This window comes from Pelodiscus sinensis, chromosome 1, assembly GCF_052426305.1.
Source record: "Pelodiscus sinensis isolate ZL-2025 chromosome 1, ASM5242630v1, whole genome shotgun sequence".
Classification (NCBI taxonomy): domain Eukaryota; kingdom Metazoa; phylum Chordata; order Testudines; family Trionychidae; genus Pelodiscus; species Pelodiscus sinensis.
This window is the reverse complement of record NC_143052.1, coordinates 316,703,311-316,729,256: the sequence shown is the minus strand read 5'-3', so window position 1 is coordinate 316,729,256 and position 25,946 is coordinate 316,703,311. Positions and strand designations below refer to the sequence as shown.

Below are 25,946 nucleotides of genomic sequence, written 5' to 3'. Positions count from 1 at the left end.
ATTATTTATAATTGACATGATTAATAATAATATTAATGAAATGTACTCACAGACTTTATGCAATGGGACTTCTGCTGCTGGGGGTGCAGTTTGTGGATGTGTGGGTACAGGAGTCAGGGTTGGGGTGTATGAGGGGCTCAGGGCAGAGGGTTGGAGGGTGTGGGAGGTTCAGGAGGCAGGGCAGTGCGCTGGGGGTGGGAAGTAGAGAATGGGAGGGTGGCCCTAGGGCCAGATTACGTGACCTGGCCGGGGCTGGGCAGCTGCACCTGGGCAGTAGTGGGTGGACAAGGGGCCGGACCATGATTGTCACAGTTTGATTGTTGATTGTTGCCTCCCCTTCTACCTGTGCCACAGCAGGAGCAGGGCTGCCGCCAGCCCTCCCTGCTGCCAGATGGGGGCCGGACTGCAGGGCCTGCCCCAGGATGGGGGCTGGGAACAGGATGCTGGGGCCAGATGGGGGCTGGGCCCCAATTGGGGCCTTTTTGGACAGGCTGCCATGGCCAGAGCCTGAACCTGCCCTAGATACTGTTACATTGGAGCAGTAGATACAAACGTTTGTGAAAGATTTATTAAAAATTACGGGGGGAGGGGGAGGTTAAACACACTGTGAGAAAATTGATAAAATATAGTCCTCTGTATTATTTATGTGGACGTTCTACATATAGTGTGCTGTCTCCACACTTACAGCTTTCTGTAAGCCTTATATTTTTGTTTTAATAACACATCACTGCATTGTGGTAGTTGTCAGGAGAAACAGAAGTTTTAGTACAAGTGATGATAGAGATTTTGGTGCATGGGAAGCAGTTTGGGATTGTAAAGTAAACACGTTAACTGCACATTTCTTCTCAAATGATCAAAAATTAGTGAGTAGTTGACACGTATATTGTCATCTGCAGGATTTAGAATGAGCTGTTTATTGAGATAATGGTGCAGCCCACACTGAGTTGTCAGCTTCAGGAAGCCAACACTATGTCCTTTTAAACTCCATTCATATTTTTAAAGCTCTGTTTGTACACAGGAGGACTGAAAAGCTTTTTTTTAAAATTGAGAATCTGGAATGTAATTCTGTTGTGAGGAGTTGGGTATGGGTTTGACTCTGTGGAATGACTGAGTCAGTGCAGCCCTGGATATAATACATGATATGGAATGCTCTGCTGTCCCAGCTGTTAGATTATTCATAAATCAAAAATATTTTGAACACTTTATTTGTTCCTGGTCTGTGATAGATCCACAATATGCCTTGTGTTTATATGTGGTGGCTTCAGCAATTCACTGAGATAATAGAGGCACTTAGGGAGCACAATACTGTCTTCATTCACACTATTGTATGCTCATGTAAACTTGGCAATCCCTTTTCCAATATTTATTAATGTACCAACCAAACATGATTTCTAGGGGACCACATAATTCAGGAAATCTATTGTAGATTACCAAGCCTTTTGGTCACTGAATCAAATTTGGTCCAGATCAATAATGATGAAAAGTCATTACAAGTCCATGTGAAATGAACTGATGATCTTGTTGTTCCAAATGGACAGTGGTATGTTACAAAAAATCATAATCCACATTGGCACCCTTGTTTCAAAAAGTTGGAATCTGAGAACTTTTAAATCCAGTTTGGTGATTTTTTTTCTAAATAATTGCGATAAATATATACCCATCTCCCTCCATGCTTCCATGGAAGGGGTGGGGGTGTGTGTGTGTGTGTGTGTGTGTGTGTGTGTGTGTGTGTGTGTGTGTGTGTGTGTGTGTGTGTGTGTGTGTGTGTGTGTGTGTGTGAGAGAAACCACGTCGCCTTATTGGAACGTGTATTACCAAGACTTTTTTCCATGCAGTTCATTCAGGACAACATTGCATTGTGCAGCGACTGAAAGGTAAAGGTATAGTAATTAAATAGGCAGTGTTAAAAGTATCTTGCTTTCTCTTTGTTGGCTGTGACAAAATGTAATTTTTTATGTGTTCTGAAAAGTCTTGTTTCCCTACTTTCATGAAGAATAAGTACAAAGGTAGTCAATCTCACAATGCATTGCATCCTATTCTTTGCTATAGGGTATGATACATTATTTCTGTTGTGTAAGAGTTTTTCAGGTGTTGCTGTCATAAACAAGCAAGTGAGCAACTAGGAAACATCATCATTAGATAAAAATTAAGATTTAATAGATGATGCTATGATTTGTAGAGATGTATCTATATATGCAGATATATACCAGTATATATACATTGTATATATCAGTATACATACAGTAGTATGGTTTTTGTCTGATTTGCTGCAAATTTTACAGGAGAAAATACAGAAATTGCCTTAATTACGCATTTAGACCAGGTCCAGGATCTCTGCTGTGTTTATATACCATTTGTATTTGAAATAATGAAAATGGATTCCTTATTCCATAATTGGAAATGTATTTGGAATGATTTGAGCAATCATGGAAATAGTGAAGTATGGAAGGCTAGGATTTGGCATCCTTAATCGGTCATCCTGATGTGAACAGAAAAGATCGATTTCACTTTTCTCTTATATCTAAAGAGCTGATAAGAGCTTGTCTAGGTTCAGTTAAGAAAGTATCATGTTTGTAGAACATATCCTCCTCTCCACTTCTGCTCCCAGTGCCCCATGTCTCAGCCTTTCCTTGGCTTCTAGTCCATCAATGTTCATAGCTTTCTGTCTGCTCTCAGGCTTCTCTTTGCCCTCTCTCCCACTGATATGGTTATGTCCATGTCTCAGTCTCCTCCATTCTCGACTCTCTTGTTCCTCTCTCCAACAACAACCTCCATCCCTGTCTCATTTCCCCAATATCCATTTCCTCAGCTCTTGCTTTTGCATGGTGGAACGTCTCTGGCAGAAATCCACGACCAGGCTAATGTTCTTCACCACAGAATCATTCTATCTTCTTTCACTTTTGCCATCTTCCTGTCTAAACAACCATATTTCTCCAGCTTAAAAGCATCTCATCTCTGCAATCACAGGCACATTTTTACCACTTTTGATTCTCTCTTCAAACCCTCCCTTCTTTCTGTCTCCACTTTTTGGCACAAGACCTTTCCAGTTTCTTCCAAGACAAAATTGATAAAATGTGATCTCCCCCTCTCTTTGGCTTGCCTTCCCTCCTCTCTTTCTCCGCTACAACTTGATCTTCCTCCCACTTCACCAATGCTCTCCTCTTGTAACCCTCCCCCACACTTATCCCAGTGACCTGATTAGAGACCCTCCTTTGCCCCCATTTCATTCTCTCCCTTACTCTTCTCCTTAACTGCTCACTCTGCAATGGCTCTTCCCCCTCATGAAGCAAGTATCTGTTAGTAGCTCCCATCTTTAAATAACCTGCCTTTTTCCTATCTACCACCTCACCTCCCTTCTCCCCTTTTCCTCCCTCTTAAGTTCATTGAATGCACTGTATGCAATCATTGCCTGGAATTCCTTTCCTCTAATTCCATCCTAGAACCTCTTCAGTCTGGCTTCCACCCTTGTACTCAACAAAACTGTTGTCATCATCAGAATCTCTAGTGACCCCTTGCTAGCCAAAAGCTCATAACCCATACTCCTTCTCCTTGACCTGCCTTCAGCACAGTCAACTATGTTCTTTTTTTTAATATTGTCTTCCATGACTCTGTCCTCTGCTGGCTCCCTTTATGCTTCTTTAATTGCTCCTTCAAGGTGTCATTTTGTGGATCCTTCCTGTTCCCTTCCAGCTTTCTGTGAAGCTTTCATAGGGCTCAGTCTTCGGTCCCCTTCTATTCTCCCTCTGCACCTTATCTCTGGGTGGTCTCGCCTGCCAACACAAATTCAAATACCATTTTTATACTGAGACATTAGAGATCTACGGCTCTGCTCCATACCTGCCACCTTCTGTCCACACTAAAGTCTCAGCCTGGTTCATGACATCTCCTTGAGGCCATTAGCTTAAATTCAACAGGGTTAAAATGGAGGTTTTTAACGTGCACATGTTGTACCAAATAAAAGCAAGCAGGATCTTATGAGGGGGATAAGGCAAAAAGCCACATTTATTGTAAAGATAATAATAAAAAATAAAGAAAAGATAGAAGCAAACAACGTTGTTTAACTACTTATTCCTAACACTACTTAACCCTTATACACTTGTATGTATATTATATATATATATATATATAACCATTCATTCATACATCCATTCATTCAAGTTCTGTGTATAGTTACCAGCCTGGAAGTTGCTTGTGACAGAATACTGGCCAGGTATTCTGTACACAAGTGATGGTAGTGGGGAGCGAAGTCCTGATCAGATGTGCATCTGAAGCTCCTGGTGGGCTGGCAGCAGAACCTTGGACTCTGATTCCATAGTTTTTTAGTCCAGTTCTTATAGGAATTTCTTCCTATGCCAGTCTATGGAAATTGCTGTATCATGCTGATGTCTCCAGGGTGGCTGCCAGGTGCTCATCAGTGATCTCATCGGGTGGACCTCCAGTTTCTCCACTTGACACCTTTTGGTTGCACTGGCACCTGACGCCTTCTTCAGCCCTTTGTTGCTGTATTCTCAGGCTGGCACCTCTTAGAACCATTCACTCATCATCCAAGCACTCTCTCTCTCTTACATACATTCCTCAATGTTTCCCATACAATGTTTTTGTATAATAATAACTTTACATATATCAGAGTTGTAGTTACAGAAAGTTTCTGGGTGGTATTGCTTAAAACATTCTCTGAGTGCTGAATAAAGTTACAATGTTTTAAAGAGAACAGGCCTCAATTAAGTAACAATGGCCTTAGTCAATTACAGGGCTTGGCTCCCATAGCAGAGTTAGTGGCTTGACAATGCATTGTTACAATGTATCTCTGCAATGTCAATTTCAAGCAGCCCCTTGCACAAGCTTGAGCATGCCCTGGAGCACAGAGGGGGGGGCTGTTTCTGGTTACATAGGATTATATTTTTAACAGTTCTAAGTTACATTACCTAATACATTATATTCTAAAGGGACAATAATAATCATAAATCTAAACATTTAACAATCTTAACAAATAATAATAATAAGAAGAAGAATCTTAATAAATCTAAACACTTTAAGTTGTGGGGAACAAATTATGGGGAGTCACTTCCATTTGGGGGAATCACATTTTTAATACGTTAATATGTTATCCCTACATACTCCCCCTTTTGACACTACGATATCTGGTATACTCGTAGTGTCACTTTGTATTTAATCTGTTTAAGAGAAGGTATTGTGAGGCAACATGTGTTTGTGATTGTAATGTAACAAATATTTTCTTTATCCAGGTTAGGTGACTTTGCCCAGAGCGAGAGAAAATAGTGATTTTATCCAGGGCAGCTTGGGCAACAGTTTGAAACCCAATTAACAGTGCATGAATGTATGTGCTCTTATCCCACATAGTGTAGGCATCTTTGCATTTAGCCCTGAAAACAAAATTGGTGGTGTGCCTCAGTTTCCCTTTTTACATCACACACCAATTTTGGAATTCCCCTTTCTCAGGTGAGAAGCTTCAATACTAATTACAAGTACTAACAGTATAATACCAGTGTTACAAGGCTTTTGAACATACAATGTGCTCTTGGGAACATTTTTTTTTTAACCATTTCCAGGGTTTTGGTACAAAATCCTGCACATTGAACATTGTTACATTCTTAGTAACTGCAGTACAGTGGTTATGAAAGTTAGCATAAGTAGCAGGAACAAATCCATCCCAAGTGTACGCTGACAATTTTGGGTTTTTAGGTTGAAAAATCTGCAGCCTTCCTTGGCCACATAGGTCTTGCCCCATTGCCCTGTGGTTTTAAATGCAAAGCTCCCTCTTCCAAAGACAAAAGGCCTGACTGGGTGTGCCTCCCCTGGGAACACTCCTGTCCCAAATACACTGACTTCCCAGCAAGCTGGTCATACTCAGTTACTTGGTTGCCAGACTGCTCCAATTCCCTGGCTGATTCTGCCTCTTCTGAAACAACTATCAGTTCCTCTGAGATTTCTCCACAGCCATCCACACTGGGTTTCTCTAAATGCAGTTAAAATGTTTAATGCTTATTGAACCTTTCCTGCCTACTGCAGATTATCTTTAACACAGTATACTAGCTAGTTAGACAGACAGACATGAGACAAACACAAAACATAAAACAATCTTTGTTGCAACAATACATCCATGGTGTTGTAGGGTATTTAGCTGGTACCAGCTTGTCCTGATTTTCTGAAAGACAAAACAAGAACATACTTCTACCCCTTTGGGGGTGGCATTATTATTTACATACTTTTTCTTTTACAAATATGTTTTCATTCCTCTCTGCTTACACATACTCCTATAGTTAAATATTTTTGTTTTGTAGGCAAAACAGGTTTTAATGGTTTTTACCCCTTCTTGTGGGTGAATTACCCCACTGTGTAATTATTAAATTTAGGAGGTGTACTTTAGTTTTTCTCTTATACAGCAGACTAAGTTAGTAAGTTCCTGCTGTGTTAGGTTTATGAATAGAGAGTAGCCAAGAAGCATTGTTACTATAATTCTGGGAGGGTTTTAAGTGTGAGATGTGTTTCCAATGATTATTTTAACATTTTAAAGGTTTTTCTTTTTTTTTAAAAAAGAAAATCATGTACATATTACAGGGTTACTTATGAACATTAGCATCACATAACAAGTAGCCCTGTGGATCTTACCAATAGGTGTTTTAAGTATTTTGGGATAGCATGCCTTTTATTTAGACAACTTAGCTTTGAGACCAGTGTGTTTAAAACCATTTTGAAATTTTTTTTCATATGCAGACCCCTTTTTGTTCTGGTCTCAGGTAGTTTGCTAATCAAACTATTTATTTACCTGCAAACATTTTTTTTTTTTTTTCGTGCTGCCAGCTAGGGCATTTGCACCACAGACACTTTCTGGCTTGCTTTTAGATTAAAAGCTGTTTGTAGCTTTGTCTTAAAAAGGGACACAATAACTTTTGCCAGAGATTTACAGTTTTGAGTTTTTACTTTAAGTCCTGCTCTCTCACACAGCAACCTGAAAAGGAAATTACAACCTGTTGTGGCTCCTGGAGCCTTCACAGGATTTTGATTTGTTTGCAGTTTTTACCTCCTTCTACAATATACATTGCATGTTACAGGAAAATGTGCATTCTTTGTTTATAATGTTATTTAGCCATATTAATTTTTGCATTGGGTATAACTATTTTTTTTATGCTCACTGAGTTTTCCTATACTTTTATTAAACAACTTGGTATGAAATGGCTTTACTAAAAACAAAACAAACCAATTTGTTTTAAGCATACAAAACAGTTTACTAACCTACAAAACAGGAGTTCTGGATCTTAAAAACCTTACCTACTATTTACACTGTATTTACACACAGATACATGCATATATTCTCTGAATATTTCTAACACTATTTTTACATACCTGTACAAAGATTACATTCACTTTTATTCATTTGGGGGTAGTTAAGTTTCCAATAGAACCCCCTTGAAGTTCTTTAGTTAAATTTGCCTGGATTATTTACAGACACTCTTTTGGAAAAGGGCCCCTTTTTCCTTCAGAATGGCTGCAAAGAAACCAAGAACTCTTTTCCTATAACATTTTAGCATTTTCACAACTGCTCAATTTTCTCCAGATTTTGTAGAGTTAACTTTTCTGTGGTTTTTTTTTTCTTTCTTAAAACACTTTCTTATTTCTTAATGAGAACTGGCCTTGTTTCAGATATTACTTTTTGTAAGTATTGTTTTAAGGATTTAGATTTACAGTACCTGTACTTACTACTTTTTCTTAGTTCTACCACAAGGCCTTCAATCTATCTTTTGCCTGCCTGCTTGTCTGGGCCTGATCCTGTTTTTTCTTGATGAATGGCCCTTTTCCATGGACACAGGCTTTGTCCCATTACCAGTTTAGCAAGGAGGGTGGCCTTGTTCACTAAACCCCACACCTCCTGGTCCCTTTTTTTTTAAAAGCATATTCCTGAAAACTTTGAGAGTGCTACTTTAACTCTCAGTACCCATCCTTAAGGGACTCTAACTGTGTCTGGGTACTGAGGGACAGACATTTCCAACTTTTTGCTTTTGCAGCAGAGGCTTTTACATTTTGCAGTTTCCTATTTGAATTTTTATAATTAGTTAATTTGAGGAACACCTTATTACAGGTTTCATAGGAGCCAAATTGAAGTTGTGGGTTTTTTTTCCCCTTTTTCTTTTGGGTTTAGCTTTTTCTGCAGAGAGAGATTTTTTTTTCTTTGCAGGTAGCTAAGTGGAGGTAACTGTTATTACATGCCTCCCATAATAGCCAAATTGCTGCTGCATATCCTTTGGCAGCATTAGAAGGTTTGTACATGAGGATATACTGTGCCAATCTATCCTCTAGGTCCAAAATATTACAAACATCTTCAAGGGCTTGTCCAAGGACTTGTACCCATATCTCTGAAGGATTTGTTTAAAGGGTGTTATTTCTTTATGAAAGGTGAGGTTAGAGCTCCTTCAAACTCTATTCCTCCCTCTGAGACTGCTTTTCCTGGACTTTTCTTAAACATCTTTAATACTTGTGTAGTTTCCTTTATCACCCCTGAACCCTTGCAGCGAGTGACACAGCCTAGACTATTAATTAATAATCGTAGCTTCTTTTTACAGCCTAAATTATTTTAATAATTGTAGCTTCTAGTTACACAGCCTAGATTATTCCAATGAATAATCGTAGCTTCTTACACAGCCTAGATTATTCCAATAATAGTCGTAGCTTCTATTTACAGCCTAAATTATTTCAATAATTGTAGCTTCTAGTTACACAGCCTAGATTATTCCAATGAATAATCGTAGCTTCTTACACAGCCTAGATTATTTCAATGAATAACCATAGCTTCTATTTACAGCCTAAATTATTTCAATAATTGTAGCTTCTAGTTACACAGCCTAGATTATTTCAATAAATAACCGTAGCTTCTCTTTATTATGAGCTCTTTTATGAAGCCTCTACCCTCTGGAGGTCAGCAGGCTTTGGTTAACCAAAAAAAAAAGAGAGAAAAAGAAAAAAAAAAATAGAACTGCTCTCTGTAGAGTCAGCTGTGTGCACACCAATGTCCACAATACCTGAGGCTTTTTTACCAATATTCCCCCTTTCGCATTCTCCACCAAAATGTTGTACCAAATAAAAGCAAGCAGGATCTTATGAGGGGGATAAGGCAAAAAGCCACATTTATTGTAAAGATAATAATAAAAAATAAAGAAAAGATAGAAGCAAACAACGTTGTTTAACTACTTATTCCTAACACTACTTAACCCTTATACACTTGTATGTATATTATATATATATATATATAACCATTCATTCATACATCCATTCATTCAAGTTCTGTGTATAGTTACCAGCCTGGAAGTTGCTTGTGACAGAATACTGGCCAGGTATTCTGTACACAAGTGATGGTAGTGGGGAGCGAAGTCCTGATCAGATGTGCATCTGAAGCTCCTGGTGGGCTGGCAGCAGAACCTTGGACTCTGATTCCATAGTTTTTTAGTCCAGTTCTTATAGGAATTTCTTCCTATGCCAGTCTATGGAAATTGCTGTATCATGCTGATGTCTCCAGGGTGGCTGCCAGGTGCTCATCAGTGATCTCATCGGGTGGACCTCCAGTTTCTCCACTTGACACCTTTTGGTTGCACTGGCACCTGACGCCTTCTTCAGCCCTTTGTTGCTGTATTCTCAGGCTGGCACCTCTTAGAACCATTCACTCATCATCCAAGCACTCTCTCTCTCTTACATACATTCCTCAATGTTTCCCATACAATGTTTTTGTATAATAATAACTTTACATATATCAGAGTTGTAGTTACAGAAAGTTTCTGGGTGGTATTGCTTAAAACATTCTCTGAGTGCTGAATAAAGTTACAATGTTTTAAAGAGAACAGGCCTCAATTAAGTAACAATGGCCTTAGTCAATTACAGGGCTTGGCTCCCATAGCAGAGTTAGTGGCTTGACAATGCATTGTTACAATGTATCTCTGCAATGTCAATTTCAAGCAGCCCCTTGCACAAGCTTGAGCATGCCCTGGAGCACAGAGGGGGGGGCTGTTTCTGGTTACATAGGATTATATTTTTAACAGTTCTAAGTTACATTACCTAATACATTATATTCTAAAGGGACAATAATAATCATAAATCTAAACATTTAACAATCTTAACAAATAATAATAATAAGAAGAAGAATCTTAATAAATCTAAACACTTTAAGTTGTGGGGAACAAATTATGGGGAGTCACTTCCATTTGGGGGAATCACATTTTTAATACGTTAATATGTTATCCCTACATACACTCATCCTCCCCCCTTTCTTTCTTGATCTCAATGAACGATAGCACTGTCCTGCCTGTCACTCTGACCCATGGCTTGGGCATCATCTTCAACTTGAACCTCTTTCTAGATTCTTGCTCTGTGGAAGTCTTGCAGAGTCATTCTGTGTATTGTCTCTAAAGTAGGCCTTCCCTGTCTTTCCATGCATCTAAAACTTGTATCCAGCCTCTCATCATCTTATGTCTTGATTACTGCAAAATCCTCCTTTCTGGCCTTAAATGCAGTCTTGTCCCACTTGTCACTTAGAATGCAGCGGTAAAGATCATTTTCTTAGCCTCTCAGTTTGGCCATCTCACCCCATTCTTTTTCCTCCCTTTTCTCTAATGCATCAAAAATAAGCTACTTGTCTTCACTTTCAAGGAGCTTTATGCCCTATTCCTGTCTTACTTATCTCTCATTTTGCTGTTCAGAAGGGTCAGCTTCCACCTCACTTCAGCTATGATGCCAACCTCCTTTCCCACCTGTTAAATTTTCAAGCATCTCTGTGCTTTTTTGCAGTGCTGCCCCTCATCCTTTGGAGGAATTCCCTGTAAGCATCAGCAAAGCTACCTCATAATCCATCTTAAAACTCTTTTGCTATGATGCTTAAAATTTGACAATCAGTAAGCTGTGGTCTGAGTGCACCAACAGCGTATCAGGCTGATCAGTAGTCCCATGGTTTCTTTGTACTTCCCCATCGGTCTGTGTCCATCCATTGTCTCTTTTTTCTTATGCTTAAATTGTAAGTGTTTAGGGACAGGAATCATCTTTGTTCTGTGCCGGTACAGCGTCTCCCACCCTGGGATCCTGATCCGTGGAGCTGCAGTAAAACTCCTAATAATAACAATTCTGTAGACAGGCAAAGGAAGGTCAGTAGCCCAGCTTACTCATGTGTACTTGTTTGTAGGGTTGAGACTTCAGAGAATTTTACAACTGAGTGGGCTCTGAGTAAAATTAGTCAGACTCTTTTCTCATTCTTGCAGTAGACACCAGCACAAGAAGTATAGAAGCACAAGAAGCATTTCCTTAATTTGGCATTTTTCTGTTTTAGTCAAATAATGTGTTCCACCTACAGCATGTCAACTAAATTTCACAGCGAGAAATTAATAGAATTCATATTCTTGTTGCCTGTAAACATACCATTCGAAATAAGTTCTCTGTGTAACACCCAGGCCTAATATTTAGACTGCATGTGTGTTATGACCTAAACAGTGCTGAAAAAATCTCAGCATTATGGGCAACATGGTTTTTCACTGCATCCAACAGATACCAAATGCTCTTCTGTTTTTAGTGTCTTGATCTCTTACCAGTTGTAGCAAAAACAAAGAAAGAGCAGAACTTACTCTGTTGCCAAAAATCCCATAATTTTCAAGTTGTTTTGAGTCAGATTTTCTTTTTCTGTGTTCTATAGTCTTTAATCTATTGCTTTAGGATAGACAAAATTTTGATTCTGGAAAATCCACCTAGTTAATAAACTATGATTATTCACCTTTACCCTTATTCTGCAGCATATAGCCATATCTATGTGCTTGAGTATTATAACAGGAAAAAATTTAAATGTCCTGCCTTGTCATCTTTTTCTAAGAATGTCACATAATGTAAAAAAGTCATTCAAGAGTTCTACAGAATTATTCAAAGAAAACTCTTTGTATCTAGAATGTCCCAGTGGGCATATGGTGAATTCCCTGAAGACTGGTGTTTTGAAATGTTTAAACACAGAGAGTACTTTTGAGAATTACTTTCTGTACATGAGCTGACAGCTGTGACTGCTGTGAACCTGAAAGTGAAAAGGGAGAGGAGCAGAGGAATAAAGAGAGACATTTTAAATAATATTTATAGAGACTATACATTAAAAATGTTTGGGTTTATTCCTGTTTTTATATTAGCCCTTTGGATATTCAGATCCTTCTTTGTCCATGTGTTAACCTATCCTTTGCTGTCCTACCTACATTTCTTATGAAGTACAGAAATCAAAGCTTTTGCTTTCTGGCTTAGTTCATTGTTATGAGCAACTCCAGACAACCTAGCATCAGAATGATTTCAGTTTATAAATCATTTAGACTCCATCTCATTGCTGAGGATTGATTCATATATAGTTAATGACAAATGTAAATGCAAATACAATTGCGAGAAATCTATAAGTGAGATTTTTCAAAAGCTGTCTTCATAGTCTGTAACTCTGCTTTTCACTGAAGTCGATGAGAGAATAGGCATTTTCCTCATGGAAGCAGATTTAGGCCAGTGCTGTAAGCACTTTTGTTTTGGAAATCAGTCCCTCCCTAAATGTGCACACAATTTTTTTCTTCTGAGGCCTGTCAATTCTCCCTGTGCCCTTCACAAAACTTAAACACACATTCTGTGCCACCACTATCCAAAACACCAGAGACCTTAAAAGTTTATATCATCCTCTATCTCTTATGACCAAATTACCCTTGTAATTTTCTCCTTTTTCAAATTCTTCTCTGGGGAAGAGAAACTTTTACACTAAAATGTTTGAAATGTGGTAGGCTGTATTAAAGTACTTGTTTCAAACCAAGCTGCCCTGACTTTTCAAATTTTTATAGAATGCAAGTAGATAGCACTTGTGTATTTCTATTGATTTTTCTGAGACGTGTTGTTTGCACACAAAATACTGCAACTAATGAGACCTACACCATTAAAATTTATATATACGTAATCTATCTATATACACACACGTTATGCTGACATTTATTCTTTCCCTTATTGACTCTAATATTATGGAACTAAGAAGGTAAATTGTTTCCTGGAGGTATAATCTATAGATATAAAGGAATATTTGCTACTGAGATAGATTGGAGAGGGAGCAAACTAGTAATTCTGAAAACTAGAAACTTGAAGTACGGTGGTACTTAAAACTTCTGTATATTCCCATGGCAGTAATCATTGTCAACATAAATTCATTTGTCACTGGTATATGGTAAAAGGCATATGGATCACAGGTAGTAGTACAACAGTACAATATTACCAGGCTTAACAAAGATTCTGTATAGAATGCTGCATAAATATGGGAATGTTGAAATAATTGAAATAATAATAGTATACTACCAATATTTATAACTTATATATATTTAACTGATAATTAGTACCAAAATCACAAGTATTTCTCATCAATTACTACCAAAGGCCAAGTACACCATTAATGAATGCTTAAAGATGTCAGATCTCAAGAGGGTATTCAGTATTTTTAGGTCTGCCACCAGGAATGGCGATACGGGGGAGAGACCGGATGAGGGCAGTTGAGGTTGGGTGATTCAGACGGACCCACAGTTCACTGCCACTGCTATAGCTACTGCAGCAGCCGGAGCCCCAGGACGTTTAAATTGCTGCTGTTGCACCATGTGGTGTGCTCTGGGTAGCTAGGAAGGGGGGATGGTGTGGCATGCTTCAGGTGATGCTGAGGGCTGGCTGCCCCCAACTCCGCCCCTTCTGGCTGAGGCCTCGCCCCCTCCAGGTACATAGAGTTCCCTCACACACACCTTGCCCAGGGCCTGGCAAGTCTGTTGACTGCCCTGAGTATTTTTAATGTAGTTACATGACTGTTTCGTGGGAATAACTATTAGAAAACTCAAAGAACTCTTGAATAAAACACAATACAATACTTTTGTATTCAGTTTCCTTATTTAGACAGAAAACCGGACCCATTATGCATTATAAATTACTATAGACAGAACTGACAGTACTTAAATAATTCCCTCTGTAGAAATCAGTAAATGGCTTAAGTGTTTGTATATATAAATTGCAAGTCAAGATAATTTAATGTAATCAGATAAAGACTAAAGATAATTCATAAAACATTTTATATATGTACACTCCATTTTTCTGGTATGTTTTAAAATCATAGAATACTAGAACTGGAAGGGACCTCGAGAGGTCATTGAGTCCAGTCCCCTGCCCTCATGGCAGGACCCAGTACTGTCTACAACTGCGTTTCTTAAAGTGTGTACTGCAGCACACCGGTGCGCCGCGAGACAGTTGGAGGTGTGCCACAAAGAGAACAGAATTCAAAATGGCCACCCTTAAAGAGATAAGCCTCCTTCTTTTTCCCCCTCAAATTTTCCCAGGGGGCTTTTTTTCCCCCCTCAACAAAAAAAATTGTTTGGTGTTCCTCGGTCTTAAAAAGTTTAAAAAACACTGGTCTAGACCGTTCCTGATAGACATTTATCTAACCTACTCTTAAATATCTCCAGAGATGGAGATTCCACAACCTCCTAGGCAATTTATTCCAGCGTTTAACCACCCTGACAGTAAGGAACTTTTTCCTAATGTCCAACTTAAACCTCTCTTGCTGCAGTTTAAGCCCATTGCTTCTTGTTCTATCCTCAGAGGCCAGGAAGAACAATTTTTCCCCTCCTCCTTGTGACACCCTTTTAGATACCTGAAAATCACTATCATGTCCCCTCAGTCTTCTCTTTTCCAAACTAAAAAAGCCCAGTTCTTTCAGTCTTCCTTCATTGGTCATATTCTCTAGACCTTTAATCATTCTTGTTGCTCTTCTCTGGACCTTCTCCCGTTTTTCCACATCTTTCTTGAAATGTGGTGTCCAGAACTGGACACAATACTCCAACTGAGGCCTAATCAGCGCAGAGTGGAGTGGAAGAATGACTTCTTGTGTCTTGCTCACAACACACCTGTTAATGCATACTAGAATCATGTTTACTTTTTTTGCAACAGCGCCATACCATTGACTCATATTTAGCTTGTCCACTATAACCCCTACATCTCTTTCTGCCGTACTCCTTCCTAGACAGAAGCTTCCCATTCTGTATGTGTGAAACTGATTGCTCCTTCCTAAGTGGAGCACCTCGCATTTGTCCTTATTAAACTTCATCCTGTTTACCTTAGACCATTTCTCCAAGTTGTCCTGCTCATTTTGAATTATGACCCTATCCTCCAAAGCACTTGCAACCCCTCCCAGCTTGGTATCATCTGCAAACTCAATAAGCATACTCTCTATGCCAATACCTAAATTGTTGAAGAAGATATTGAAGAAACCGGTCCCAAAACAGACCCCTGCAGAACTGTACTTGTTATACCTTTCCAGCAGAATTGTGAACCATTAATAACTATTCTCTGAGAATGGTTATCCAGCCATTTATGCACCCACCTTATAGTAGCCCCATCTAAGTTGTATTTGCCTAGTTTATTGATAAGACTATCATGCTAGACCATATCAAATGCCTTACTAAAGTCTAGGTATACCACATCCACTGCTTTTCCCTTAGCCACAAGACTTGTTATTCTGTCAAAGAAAGCTATCAGATTGGTTTGACAGACATTTAATTTCAAAAAGGGGAATTACACAAAAATGAGGAGGTTAAACAGAAATTAAAAGGCACAGTGACTAGAGTAAAATTCTTGCAAGCTGCATGGACACTTTTCAAAGACACCATAATAGAGGCCCAACTTAAATGTATACCCCAAATTTAAAAAAGTTGTAGAAGAACTAAAGAAGAGCCACTGTGGCTTAACAATCATGTAAAAGAAGCAGTGAGAGATTAAAAAGGCATCTTTTAAAAAGTGGAAGTCCAATCCTAGTGAGGTAAATAGAAAGGAGCATAAACACTGCCAAATTAAGTGTAAACATGTAATAAGAAAAGCAAAAGATTTTGAGGAACAGCTAGCCAAAAACTCAAAAAATAATAGCAAAATGTTTAAGTACATTAGAAGCAGGAAGCCTGCTAAAAAACCAGTGGGGCCCCTGGACAATCGAGATACAAAAGCAGCAATCAAGGATGATAAAGCCATTGCAGGGAGACTAAATGATTTCTTTGCTTCAGTCTTCACGGCTGAGGATGTTAGGGAGATTCCCAAATCTTCACTGTCCTTTGTTGGTGATGAATCTGAGGAACAGTCCCGGATTGAAGTGTCGTTAGAGGAGGTTTTGGAACAAACAGAAAAACTTAATGTTAACAAATCTCCGGGACCAGATGGCATTCACCCAAGGGTTCAGAAAGAACTCAAATGTGAAATTGTTGGACTATTATCTGTGGTTTGCAACTTATCCTTTAAATCAGCTTCTGTAACCAAGGACTGGAAGATAGCTAATGTAACACCAATATTTAAAAAGGGCTCTAGAGGCGACCCTGGCAGTTATAGGCCAGTAAGACTAACATCAGTACTGGCCAAATTAGCTATAACAATAGTAAAGAATAAAATTTTCAGACACGTCTTATTCATGTCTTATTAAGCTATTAGAGTTCTTTGAAGGGGTCAACAAGCATGTGGACAAGAGGGATCCAGTAGAAATAGTATACAGAGATTTCCAGAAAGCCTTTGACAAGATTCCTCACCAAAGGCTCTTGTGTAAATTAGGTTGTCATGGGATAAAAAGGAAGATCCTTTCATGGATTGAGAACTGGTTAAAAGACAGGAAACAAAGAGTAGGAATAAATGGTACATTTTCAGAATGGAGAGGTGTAACTAGTGGTGTTCCCCAAAGGTCAGTCCTAGGACCAATCCTATTCAACTCATTCATAAATGATCTAGAGAAAGGGGTGAGCAGTGAGGTGGCAAAGTTTGTGGACGTTACTAAACTGTTCAAGATAGTCAAGACCAAAGCAGACTGTGAAGAACTTCAAAAAATCTCACCGAACTGAGTGACTGGGCAACAAAATGGCAAATGAAATTTAATGTGGATAAGTGCAAAGTAATGTACATTGGAAAACATAACCCCAACTATGCATACAATATGATGGGGGCTAATTTATATACAACTAATTAGGAAAGATATCTTGGCATTATCGTGGATAGTTCTCTGAAAACGGCCACGCAGTGTGCAGCAGCAGTCAAAGCAAGTAGGATGCTAGGAATTATTTAAAAAGGGATAGAAAATAAGACAAAGAATATCTAACTGTCCCTATATAAAAGTATAGTACACCTACAACTTGAATATTGTGTACAGATGTGGTCTCCTCACCGCAAAGAAGACATTTTGGCATTAGAAAAGGGTTCAGAAAAGAGCAACTAAAATGATTAGGGGTTTGGAACGGGTCCCATATTAGGAGAGGCTAAAGAGACTGGGACTTTTCAGTTTAGAAAAGAGGAGACTGAGGGGGGATATGATAGAGGTATATAAAATCATGAGTGGTGTGGAGAGGGTGAATAAAGAAAAGTTATTTTCTTGTTCCCATAATATAAGAACTAGAGAACACCAAATCAAATTAATGGGTAGCAGGTTTAAAACTAATAAAAGAAAGTTCTTCTTCACACAGTGCACAGTCAACCTGTGGAACTCCTTGCCAGAGGAGCCTGTAAAGGCTAGGACTATAACAGATTTTTAAAAAGAGCTAGATAAATTAATGGAGGTTAGGTCCATAAAAGGATATTAGCCAGGGGGTAAGGAATGGTGCCCCTAGCCTCTGTTTGTCAAAGGCTGGAGAAGGACGGAAGGAGATAAATTGCTTGATCATTGTCTTCGGTCCATTCATTCTGGGGCACCTGGTACTGGCCACTTTTGGAAGACAGGATAGTGGGCTAGATGGATCTTTGATCTGACCCAGTATGGCTGTTCTTATGTTCTTATGATATGATTTGTTCTTTATAAATCCATGCTGGCTGTTCCCTATCACCTTATTATCTTCCAAGTGTTTGCAGATGATTTCCTTAATTTTTGCTCCGTTATCTTTCCTGGCACAAAGTTAAACTGACTGGTCTGTAGTTTCCTGGGTTGTTCTTATTTCCCTTTTTATAGATGGGCACTATATTTTCCCTTTTCCAATCTTATGGAATCTCTCCTGTCTTCCATGATTTTCCAAAGATGATAGCTAAAGGCTCAGATACCTACTCTAACAGTTCCTTTAGTATTCTAGGATGCATTTCATCAGGCCCTGGTGACTTGCAGACATCTAACTTTTCTAAGTGATTTTTAACTTGTTCTTTTTTTATTTTATCTTCTATACCTATCCCCTTCCCACTAGCATTCACTATGTTAGGCATTCTTTCATCAGACTTCTCAGTGAAGACCGAAACAAAGTCCTCTTGCTTCTAAAATATTTATAGAATGTCTTCTTGTTTGCCTTTATGCCTGTCGCTAGTTTGAGCTTGTTTTGTGCCTTTGCCTTTCTAATCTTGCTCCTGCATTCCTGTATTGTTTGCCTATAGTCATCCTTTGTAATTTGTCCTAGTTTCCATCTTTTATAGTACTCCTTTTTTATTTTTAGATCATGGAAGATTTCCTGGGTCAGCCAAGTCAGTCTTTTGCCATATTTGCTATCTACGCAGCAGAAAAGCTTGCTTTTGGGCCCTTAATAATGTCCCTTTGAAAAACTGCGAACTCTCTTCAGTTGTTTCTCCCTTAAGTCTTATTTCCCATGGGACCTTAGCTACCACTTCTCTGATCTTACCAAAATCTGCCTTCCTGAAATCAATGGTCTCTAATTTGCTGTTCTCCCTTCTACCATACCTTAGAATCATGAACTCTATGATTTCATAAAGGCATCCAACCTTCCTTCCACTTTCAAATTCTCAACTTGAAATTTCTGTCCTCCCTTTTTATTACACTTCGTTAGAAATGCTTTAGTTTGTATATAACAAAGGATGAAAGTTGCCCTTATTGAAGCAAATATTGGTCTTTGCTGCAGGGAAGTGGCAGGGGGCTGGAGCGCCAGCACAGGCTCCCTAATGCTGGGTGGGGAGCTCTGAGCCTGGGGTCCTGATCCAGGCAAGCCAGATTACCTGTTGTGATCCTTCCCTCTGGGGCATCTTATATTGGCCACTCTTGGCCAACATGATACTGGGCTAGGTGGCCCTTTGGTCTGACCCAGAATGGCCTTTCTTATGAGGATCCGGCCCCTGCTTTAATTCCATGCCACATCTGTCCTCCTGTGTTATAAAGGAGATCAGACTAGCGGACACTGGTCCTTCGGCATTGGAATCTATAAAGATTGTTTTTGTTAAGTTCAGAGAGGGGACCAAAGCCTGAGTCTGTCCAAGTTCCACTGACCTGGGGATGGAGAGGGGAGCCTCAGCCCCACAACCGATCACTGAGCAGGCGCCCCAAAGCTGAAGTTCAGGGGCTTCAGCACCAGCAGGAGGCCTGCAGCCTGATCCCTGCCGCCCTGGATGAAGCCCTCAGGCTTTATCTTCAGCCCTGGGCAGTGGGGCTCTGGCTTCAGCGTGGGGCTCCAGCATGTCTAAGCCAGTCCTGGTGACCCTGTTCTTAGGGGCTTGCAAGCAGTATTCCCTGTAAGCTGAGTGCTTGGGCAGCCACCAAGGAGAGTCAGGTGCCTCCCAGCTGTTTAGCAGAGCGCCCACACAGCATGTGTGTTTCTACTGGCGGTGCACTTCTGCATGCATCTCAGTGTACAAAAAAAAGTATCCCACACATGGATGGAAAAAATTAGAGGAAACATTGATCCTGACTCACTTTTGAGGTCCAGACTCAGTTTGAAAATGTCTCTTGAGCAAAAATGGAGCCTCATTAACTATGCAAATACGGGGCCATGATATTCCATGCTTAGCCTCATTTGCATATTTCTTGCACAAAACGGGCGCAGTGTATACACAGCCTCTCAGACTCTGAAAGGTACTGAGTATGTGCAAGGGGAGCAGGGCAGGGAGAGGAGAGAGTAAGTTGGAGGAACACTTACCATCCATGGTGGCTGCATCCTTAGGTTGCATTCACTCTTTGGTGTGTTGTGGCTTATAGCTGCAAGCAACCATGACTGAGTTTTAAATCAGTCTGTTTTGTAAAACACATGCTACCAAACTGGTTAAGTAATGCACATTCCCATGTCTTTTTACATTCTCTCAGAAGTACATTTAGTCATTTAAAAACTCTTGCCACACATCTGCTCTGAGAGTGTTTTAAGTTGCTGCCAAAATCGTGTCTGGATTTGGTAGATTTAAACAGAATTACTTCAAAATGCAACATTGGAGCATAAATTCTCTGGTTTTATTTTCAAATATGTTCTTTGTTCAACCTTGATGCTTGCTAGCGAGAGAGAACGTGACTGAGTGGGGGTGAAAGCAATCCGTTTTCCCTGGCTGAAAGGGCTGTAGTCTAAATCCATGAAGCTGTTCCCTTGGAGCACTTTCAGTCCAGGTTGAGACTCCCAAACCTAGGACTCTCTGGTTTGGCGGCATCTATGGTCCGGTAGAGCCACGAATGTCACCAGACCAAAGAGCCCTCGAGGGAGGAGAGCAGGAGTCAGCTGAGAGATCACAGGGCTGGGGAGCCTTGGCTAGGGCAGCAGTGGCTGGACCAGGTGGCAGCTGGGGAGCCCTGGCCTAGCTGGAGAACCCCTGGCATCACAGGGCCAGGCAGCAAATGGGAAATCCCTGCCACACCTGGGGAACCCCTTGCAGCAGCAGGCCAACACGGCAGCCATGCACCCTGGGAAGCCCTGGCAGGAGCAGGACTGGCTCTGGCAGTGAGGCCAGTGGCAGCTGGGCGGCCCTGGCCAGGGAACTCTCTAGCGTTATTGGGGCCAGGCAGAGCTGAGGAACTACCTGACGTTAACAGGGCCAGGCAGCCAGGGAACCCCTGGATTCCCTGGTGGCAGCAGGTCTGGGAGGGACTGGGTGGCCCCAGTCAGAGAACCCCCAGTGGCAGCGGGGTCGGGCAGCAGTACATGAGGTTTGGCTGGGGAATCCCCAGTGGCAGCGAGGCTATGTCATTGGGGCAGGGTTGAGAGCATCTGGGTGGCCCTGGCAGGGAAACCTGGGGAACCCCTGTCAGCAGCAAGCAGGAGCCTGGGAGTGGAGCAGCCCAGCAGGAGAACATTGACCTTCCCTAGTCTGGCAAATTCTCTGGTTCAGGACTGCTCAGGTCCCAAAGGTGCTGGACCAAAGTGGTCCAAGCTGTACAGGGAGAGCATAAAATCTAGAATTATTTGAGTCTGTAAATTTTCATTCTCCTTCAGGTTGAAGAGGAAGCTGAGGCCTTTCTGGATTACAGTGGAAGTGAAGAGGAATTTGACCCAGCTACCCTTCCAGATCCTGATAAATACAGAGACTCTGACCAAGAGGATGATCTGGATGCGGAAGATGGCTATGGGTAAGTTTTCTAACATGAAATACTGATGCACATTTTATATTAGTGTATCTATATGATGTCTGAACTCAACATTCATCAAAAGAAATACAGCAAGGGTGCTATACGCATTTCTTGTATTGCCACAGGTCATCTCTTACATGCATTTGAAGAAGTTTCTACTTTTAAATGCTAATTTGTTTATATGTTGCAAAAGGAACATATTTATGAGGGTTTTGTAATACTCCCACTACTTCTCTTTTTATTATTTTTTTTTGCCTGAACAGGTACACAAATTTAACTCTTATGAATTTAGTCTAAGCAGCCTCATTTATTTAGTCCTGTTAGATTTAGGATTATGAATCATTGTCAAAGGGATCTCAGTAAGAATATTCAAATAAAAAATGTTGATTAGTTCCCTGCTGGTGATCATAAAGTACAGAAATCAGTTTCTACACTGCCACATTACAGGTTTTATTTGAAAAGAAAATATTAAAGTAATAGAATAGATGGGAATATATTTAATAAATGGGTTGAAGACCAAGTGTGTGATGAGCATAGAGATTCACTGTAATTTGAATATTTATCAGTACAAAATGGAATATGAATAGAAACATGCTATGGATTTAACTGAGAGTTAAAATATATATTGTATTCAAAGTAGTTCACTGAAAGCTTTTTAAAATGTACTTTTTATTTTAAGAGAGAGTGGTACAAGATGGACATGCGTGGGGAAAGCAAGGCCCTACAATGTGTTGTGTTAGCTTGCATTTCTTCACATATAGTAGGTTTGCTAGAAGATCTTGGCTTATATCCTAGCCCAATTTCATTAATTGTAGGGGTTTGCAATTGACTTCAGTGGGGTCAGGATTTCAGTTCCTGGCTGTGTCTAAACTACATGGCTCCATCGATGGAGCCATGTAGATTAGGCTGATCGGCAAAGGGAAATGAAGCCACGTTTTAAATAATCGCGGCTTCATTTAAATTTACATGGCTGCCACGCTGAGCAGACAAACAGCTGATCAGCTGTTTGTCGGCTCAGCGCGCTAGTCTGGACGCTCCCGCACCGACCTGAAACCCTTTATCGACCTCCCCGTTATGCCTCGTAGGATGAGGTTTACCGGGGAGGTCAATAAAAGGCTTTCATGTCGACAGGGGAGTGTCCAGACTAGCGCGCTGAGCCGACAAACAGCTGATCAGCTGTTTGTCTGCTCAGCGCGGCAGCCATGTAAATTTAAATGAAGCCGCGATTATTTAAATCGCGGCTTCATTTCCCTTTGCCAAACAAACAAATCTACATGGCTCCGTCGACGGAGCCATGTAGTTTAGACGTACCCCCTCTGTTTCTGTGGTAAACGGAGGAGGCCCTTTGTTATTGGCTCTCATAAGTCCTGAAATCATGACAATGATATTTGGTGCAGTAGACTGGAAGATAGATGTTAATTTGGCCCCTTATGACTCCACGGAGACTTGTAGTTGTCAGTTTTCTAAGTGTCATTTGCCCTTCAGGTCTAAAATACTGAAATTACCCGGGCTAGATTGTTTCAATTCTTAATTTGGCTTCAAGGTGGAGAGAGAGCAGTAGTGGTTAGAGCTACCCAGATCTTGTCATTGGATCAATACGAACAGGCTGTGGTAGCATGACTTTCCCCTTTCCTCACCAACATGCTGGCCTGCAGAATTGGCCAGGTATCAGTGGAGGGAAAGAAAGCTTGCTTCCTTTTTTGTGATGCAGTAAATTCCTTCTTCCCATTGCAAAGAGGAATCAGGAAAGGAATTGTGATTGAATCCGTTTCTCCCTGATTTTATCCTTTGGCATGATGTAGCAACCTCCTACACAGGGCTGACTGTGAGACTTAATCTAGCCTTCTGAGATTTAGCTGAAAATGTTAAAGGAGAGTCACAAAAAATAACTAACCATTTAAATAAATTCTTCCAATATGTGCTGAGCTTTCCCAATACCTTGGTTCAGCCTGTGGTAGGAATAGGAGAGTGATTTGGCCTGTCTCCTCTTCTAGATCTGATCATGGTGGCATTTTGCACACATTAGAGGATTTTTGTTAAGATGATTATCAGGTTGTCTTTAATGTATTATTAGAGACACATACTCCCAGCTGTAATGAATGAACATATTTCAGAGGTTGATTGCTTAGAGCTGAAGTGAGACGAAATTCTTGTTCTTAAACTACTCTTAAATGTCTAGTTACTACAGGAATTACATGATGACCACTGATGAATGGTTGGTCAGTTGTTGTTTATATTTTTGAATATTTACTGTAAGGAAAAGGCTATAGAAAAGGTTGCAGATACCTGGTCAAACCGAAGAGCCAAACTACATCAAAATTCAGAACAAGTGGTCAATGAAGAGCCATATAAAAATGCCCATTTGCATGACTGAAAATGTACAGCTTACTATTCTTGATAATTGACATAATGATTAATTATAGCATAAATGGAACTTTGTACTCAGAGTTTATTTAATGGGATTTCTGCTGCATCTTTTTGCACATTTCTTTGAAATTTTCATCATGACTGGTCAAATCCAGCTTCATGCACACATTCAGGCTGTCTTCTGTAAGTCTTATGGCAGAGGGATGGGAATGGGGGGGGCGCATGAATTTGGGGATGTGGAGTTATGAGGGGCTCAGGGCAGGGGGCTCAGGTATATGATGGGCTCAGGGTTGGTGAGGGAGGCAGAGCAGGAGTGTTATGGGCTAGATGGGGGCTGGGCTCCAAACTGGAGGCTTGTTGGCCAGGCTTCATTTTTAAATAAAGTAAAATATTATGTCCAACACAAAAGGTTTAAACATTGTCTTTATTTATAGCAGGAGTAGGAAACCAATTTTGGGTTGGAGGCCACTGACCCATAGAAAAATGAGTTGGGAACCATACAATTGAGAAGCTAGTGGATTTTATGGGCTCCCTTAGGCTCCAGGGTAGGGCCAAAAAATGAACTGTTAAAGTGTGTGGGACAGGGCTGCCAGTGAATGAGAGGGGGATGGGAGTGCAGGATCTGGGCAGGAGGTGGGTGAGGGTGCCAGGTCTGAGTGGGAGGTAAGATGTGGAAGTAGGCTGTCTAGCTAGAGAGCAGGCTCTCTGACCAGAGGGTGGGGGGCATGGTATCTAGGCAGGGGACAGAAGTGGGCTGGGGGCAGAGAGTCTGTCTGTGGCAGGTGAGGGTATGGTCATGAGGGAGTGGGAGGGGCACTTTTTTGTTTTTGTGCCGCATGGCAGGCACCGTGTAACACGGCTTCCTGCTGCTCCCATTCCCTGAATGGAAGCCTCCAGGAAGGATTCCCAGGGGAAGCCTGCAGGAAGTATGTCCCGGAGGAAGAAAAAGGGTAGTGTGCATAGAGCCATTTGTGGCTGCTTGTTTCCCTCACACCAAGGGGAAGAAAAAGTATGGTGCACAGATTTATTTTTCTCTCCGCTTGTTTCCCACACACACAATCTGATAGGGAGGCTCAGGGTTTTCTCCCCCATGTTTCTCCTCCCCCTGCAGAAAGCTGGTGTTGGCATTCCAATCTTATGGGGGGCCGTAAGGCTGTAGCACCAGCAGTGGCTCCCTGCTGTGCGGGAAATGGGGGAAAGGGGACTCCAGAAGGTCCCTATCTGGCTTCCTAGTGAGCCATAGGTTGCCGACCCCTGCTATAGACTAAGGACACATTTCAGCTTAGCTTACATATGGCTTTTTTTGGTTTAAGCAAAATTTGGTATATGTTCACAATTTTCAGTTGTATTTCACTAGTTAAAATTTTGCATGGTCCTTTAGGTTGTAAAGGCTGATGTGGCAGAATCCCGATCTGTTGCAGAAGTATATTTTTAGAGCATTTTGACACAGCCAATTTAAAAGTAACTCTTCACTCTGGAGCACTAAAATTACTGAGAGAGATTAAAAAGAGCATTTTCCTGTTTTATGTTTCATTTACTTTGGGCACCTGACAGCACTTCTCCCCGCCCCATGTAATCAGGCAGTCCACAGTCCTGCAAATGCATGTGCATACAAATAAAGAAGATCCAGTGGTCCAGTTCCTCATCTGATTGATGTAAGTCAACAGAATTCCCTTGGAATCAACAGGTGAGGATCTGGCCCACAAAGCTTGAATGACACTTCTACTGCAAGTTCAGCACATGGATGAGTCTTTGCTGCATTGAGGCTTTGGTCATTTGCTCTATTGTGATTCTTTTTCCACAGCAAGATAGAAAAGAATCTTAAAACAGAGGGACTTAATTTTGAAGAACACAGAATTGAGATGGGGTCAGAATTTAAAAAAAAATTAATCACATTCATGATGGCAGTGTTCTTTGCACCAATAGGATCATAGATGGGAAATTGTCCACATGGGTATGATTTAGCCCTTATTATTTTCAGATATTTAATTTTTTTGTTCACCCAGTATGAACAGAATTAATTTGTCAGTGAGTGTTTCTTGAAAGGTTTAATGCCTGTGATGTGCCACAGATTCTATAAAGAAGTGAATCATAAATCAAAGGTGGGCTAAAGAGACAAGCACTGGAACTGATCTATAGAGAATAGACTCAGTAGATGGCTGGGCTAACAAGTCCATATTGCTATGCATTGAGATTGACAGCCAACACTATGCCACATGGTACACTAAATTTATCACAAGCAGTTATTTTTCATTCTCAAAATGTAATATATTGCTGAAGTTATGACTTA

At 40.6% G+C, this 25,946-nt stretch overlaps 1 protein-coding gene across 1 annotated transcript in view; it reads left to right on the top strand.

Moving 5' to 3' along the window:
* DDX10 (DEAD-box helicase 10) overlaps positions 1-25,946 on the top strand; it is a 294,078-nt gene that overhangs the window by 243,696 nt on the left and 24,436 nt on the right. The window contains exon 17 of the mRNA XM_089775640.1: positions 21,156-21,289. Coding sequence (XP_089631766.1) covers positions 21,156-21,289 — 134 coding nt within the window. The remainder of the gene's footprint in view (positions 1-21,155; positions 21,290-25,946) is intronic.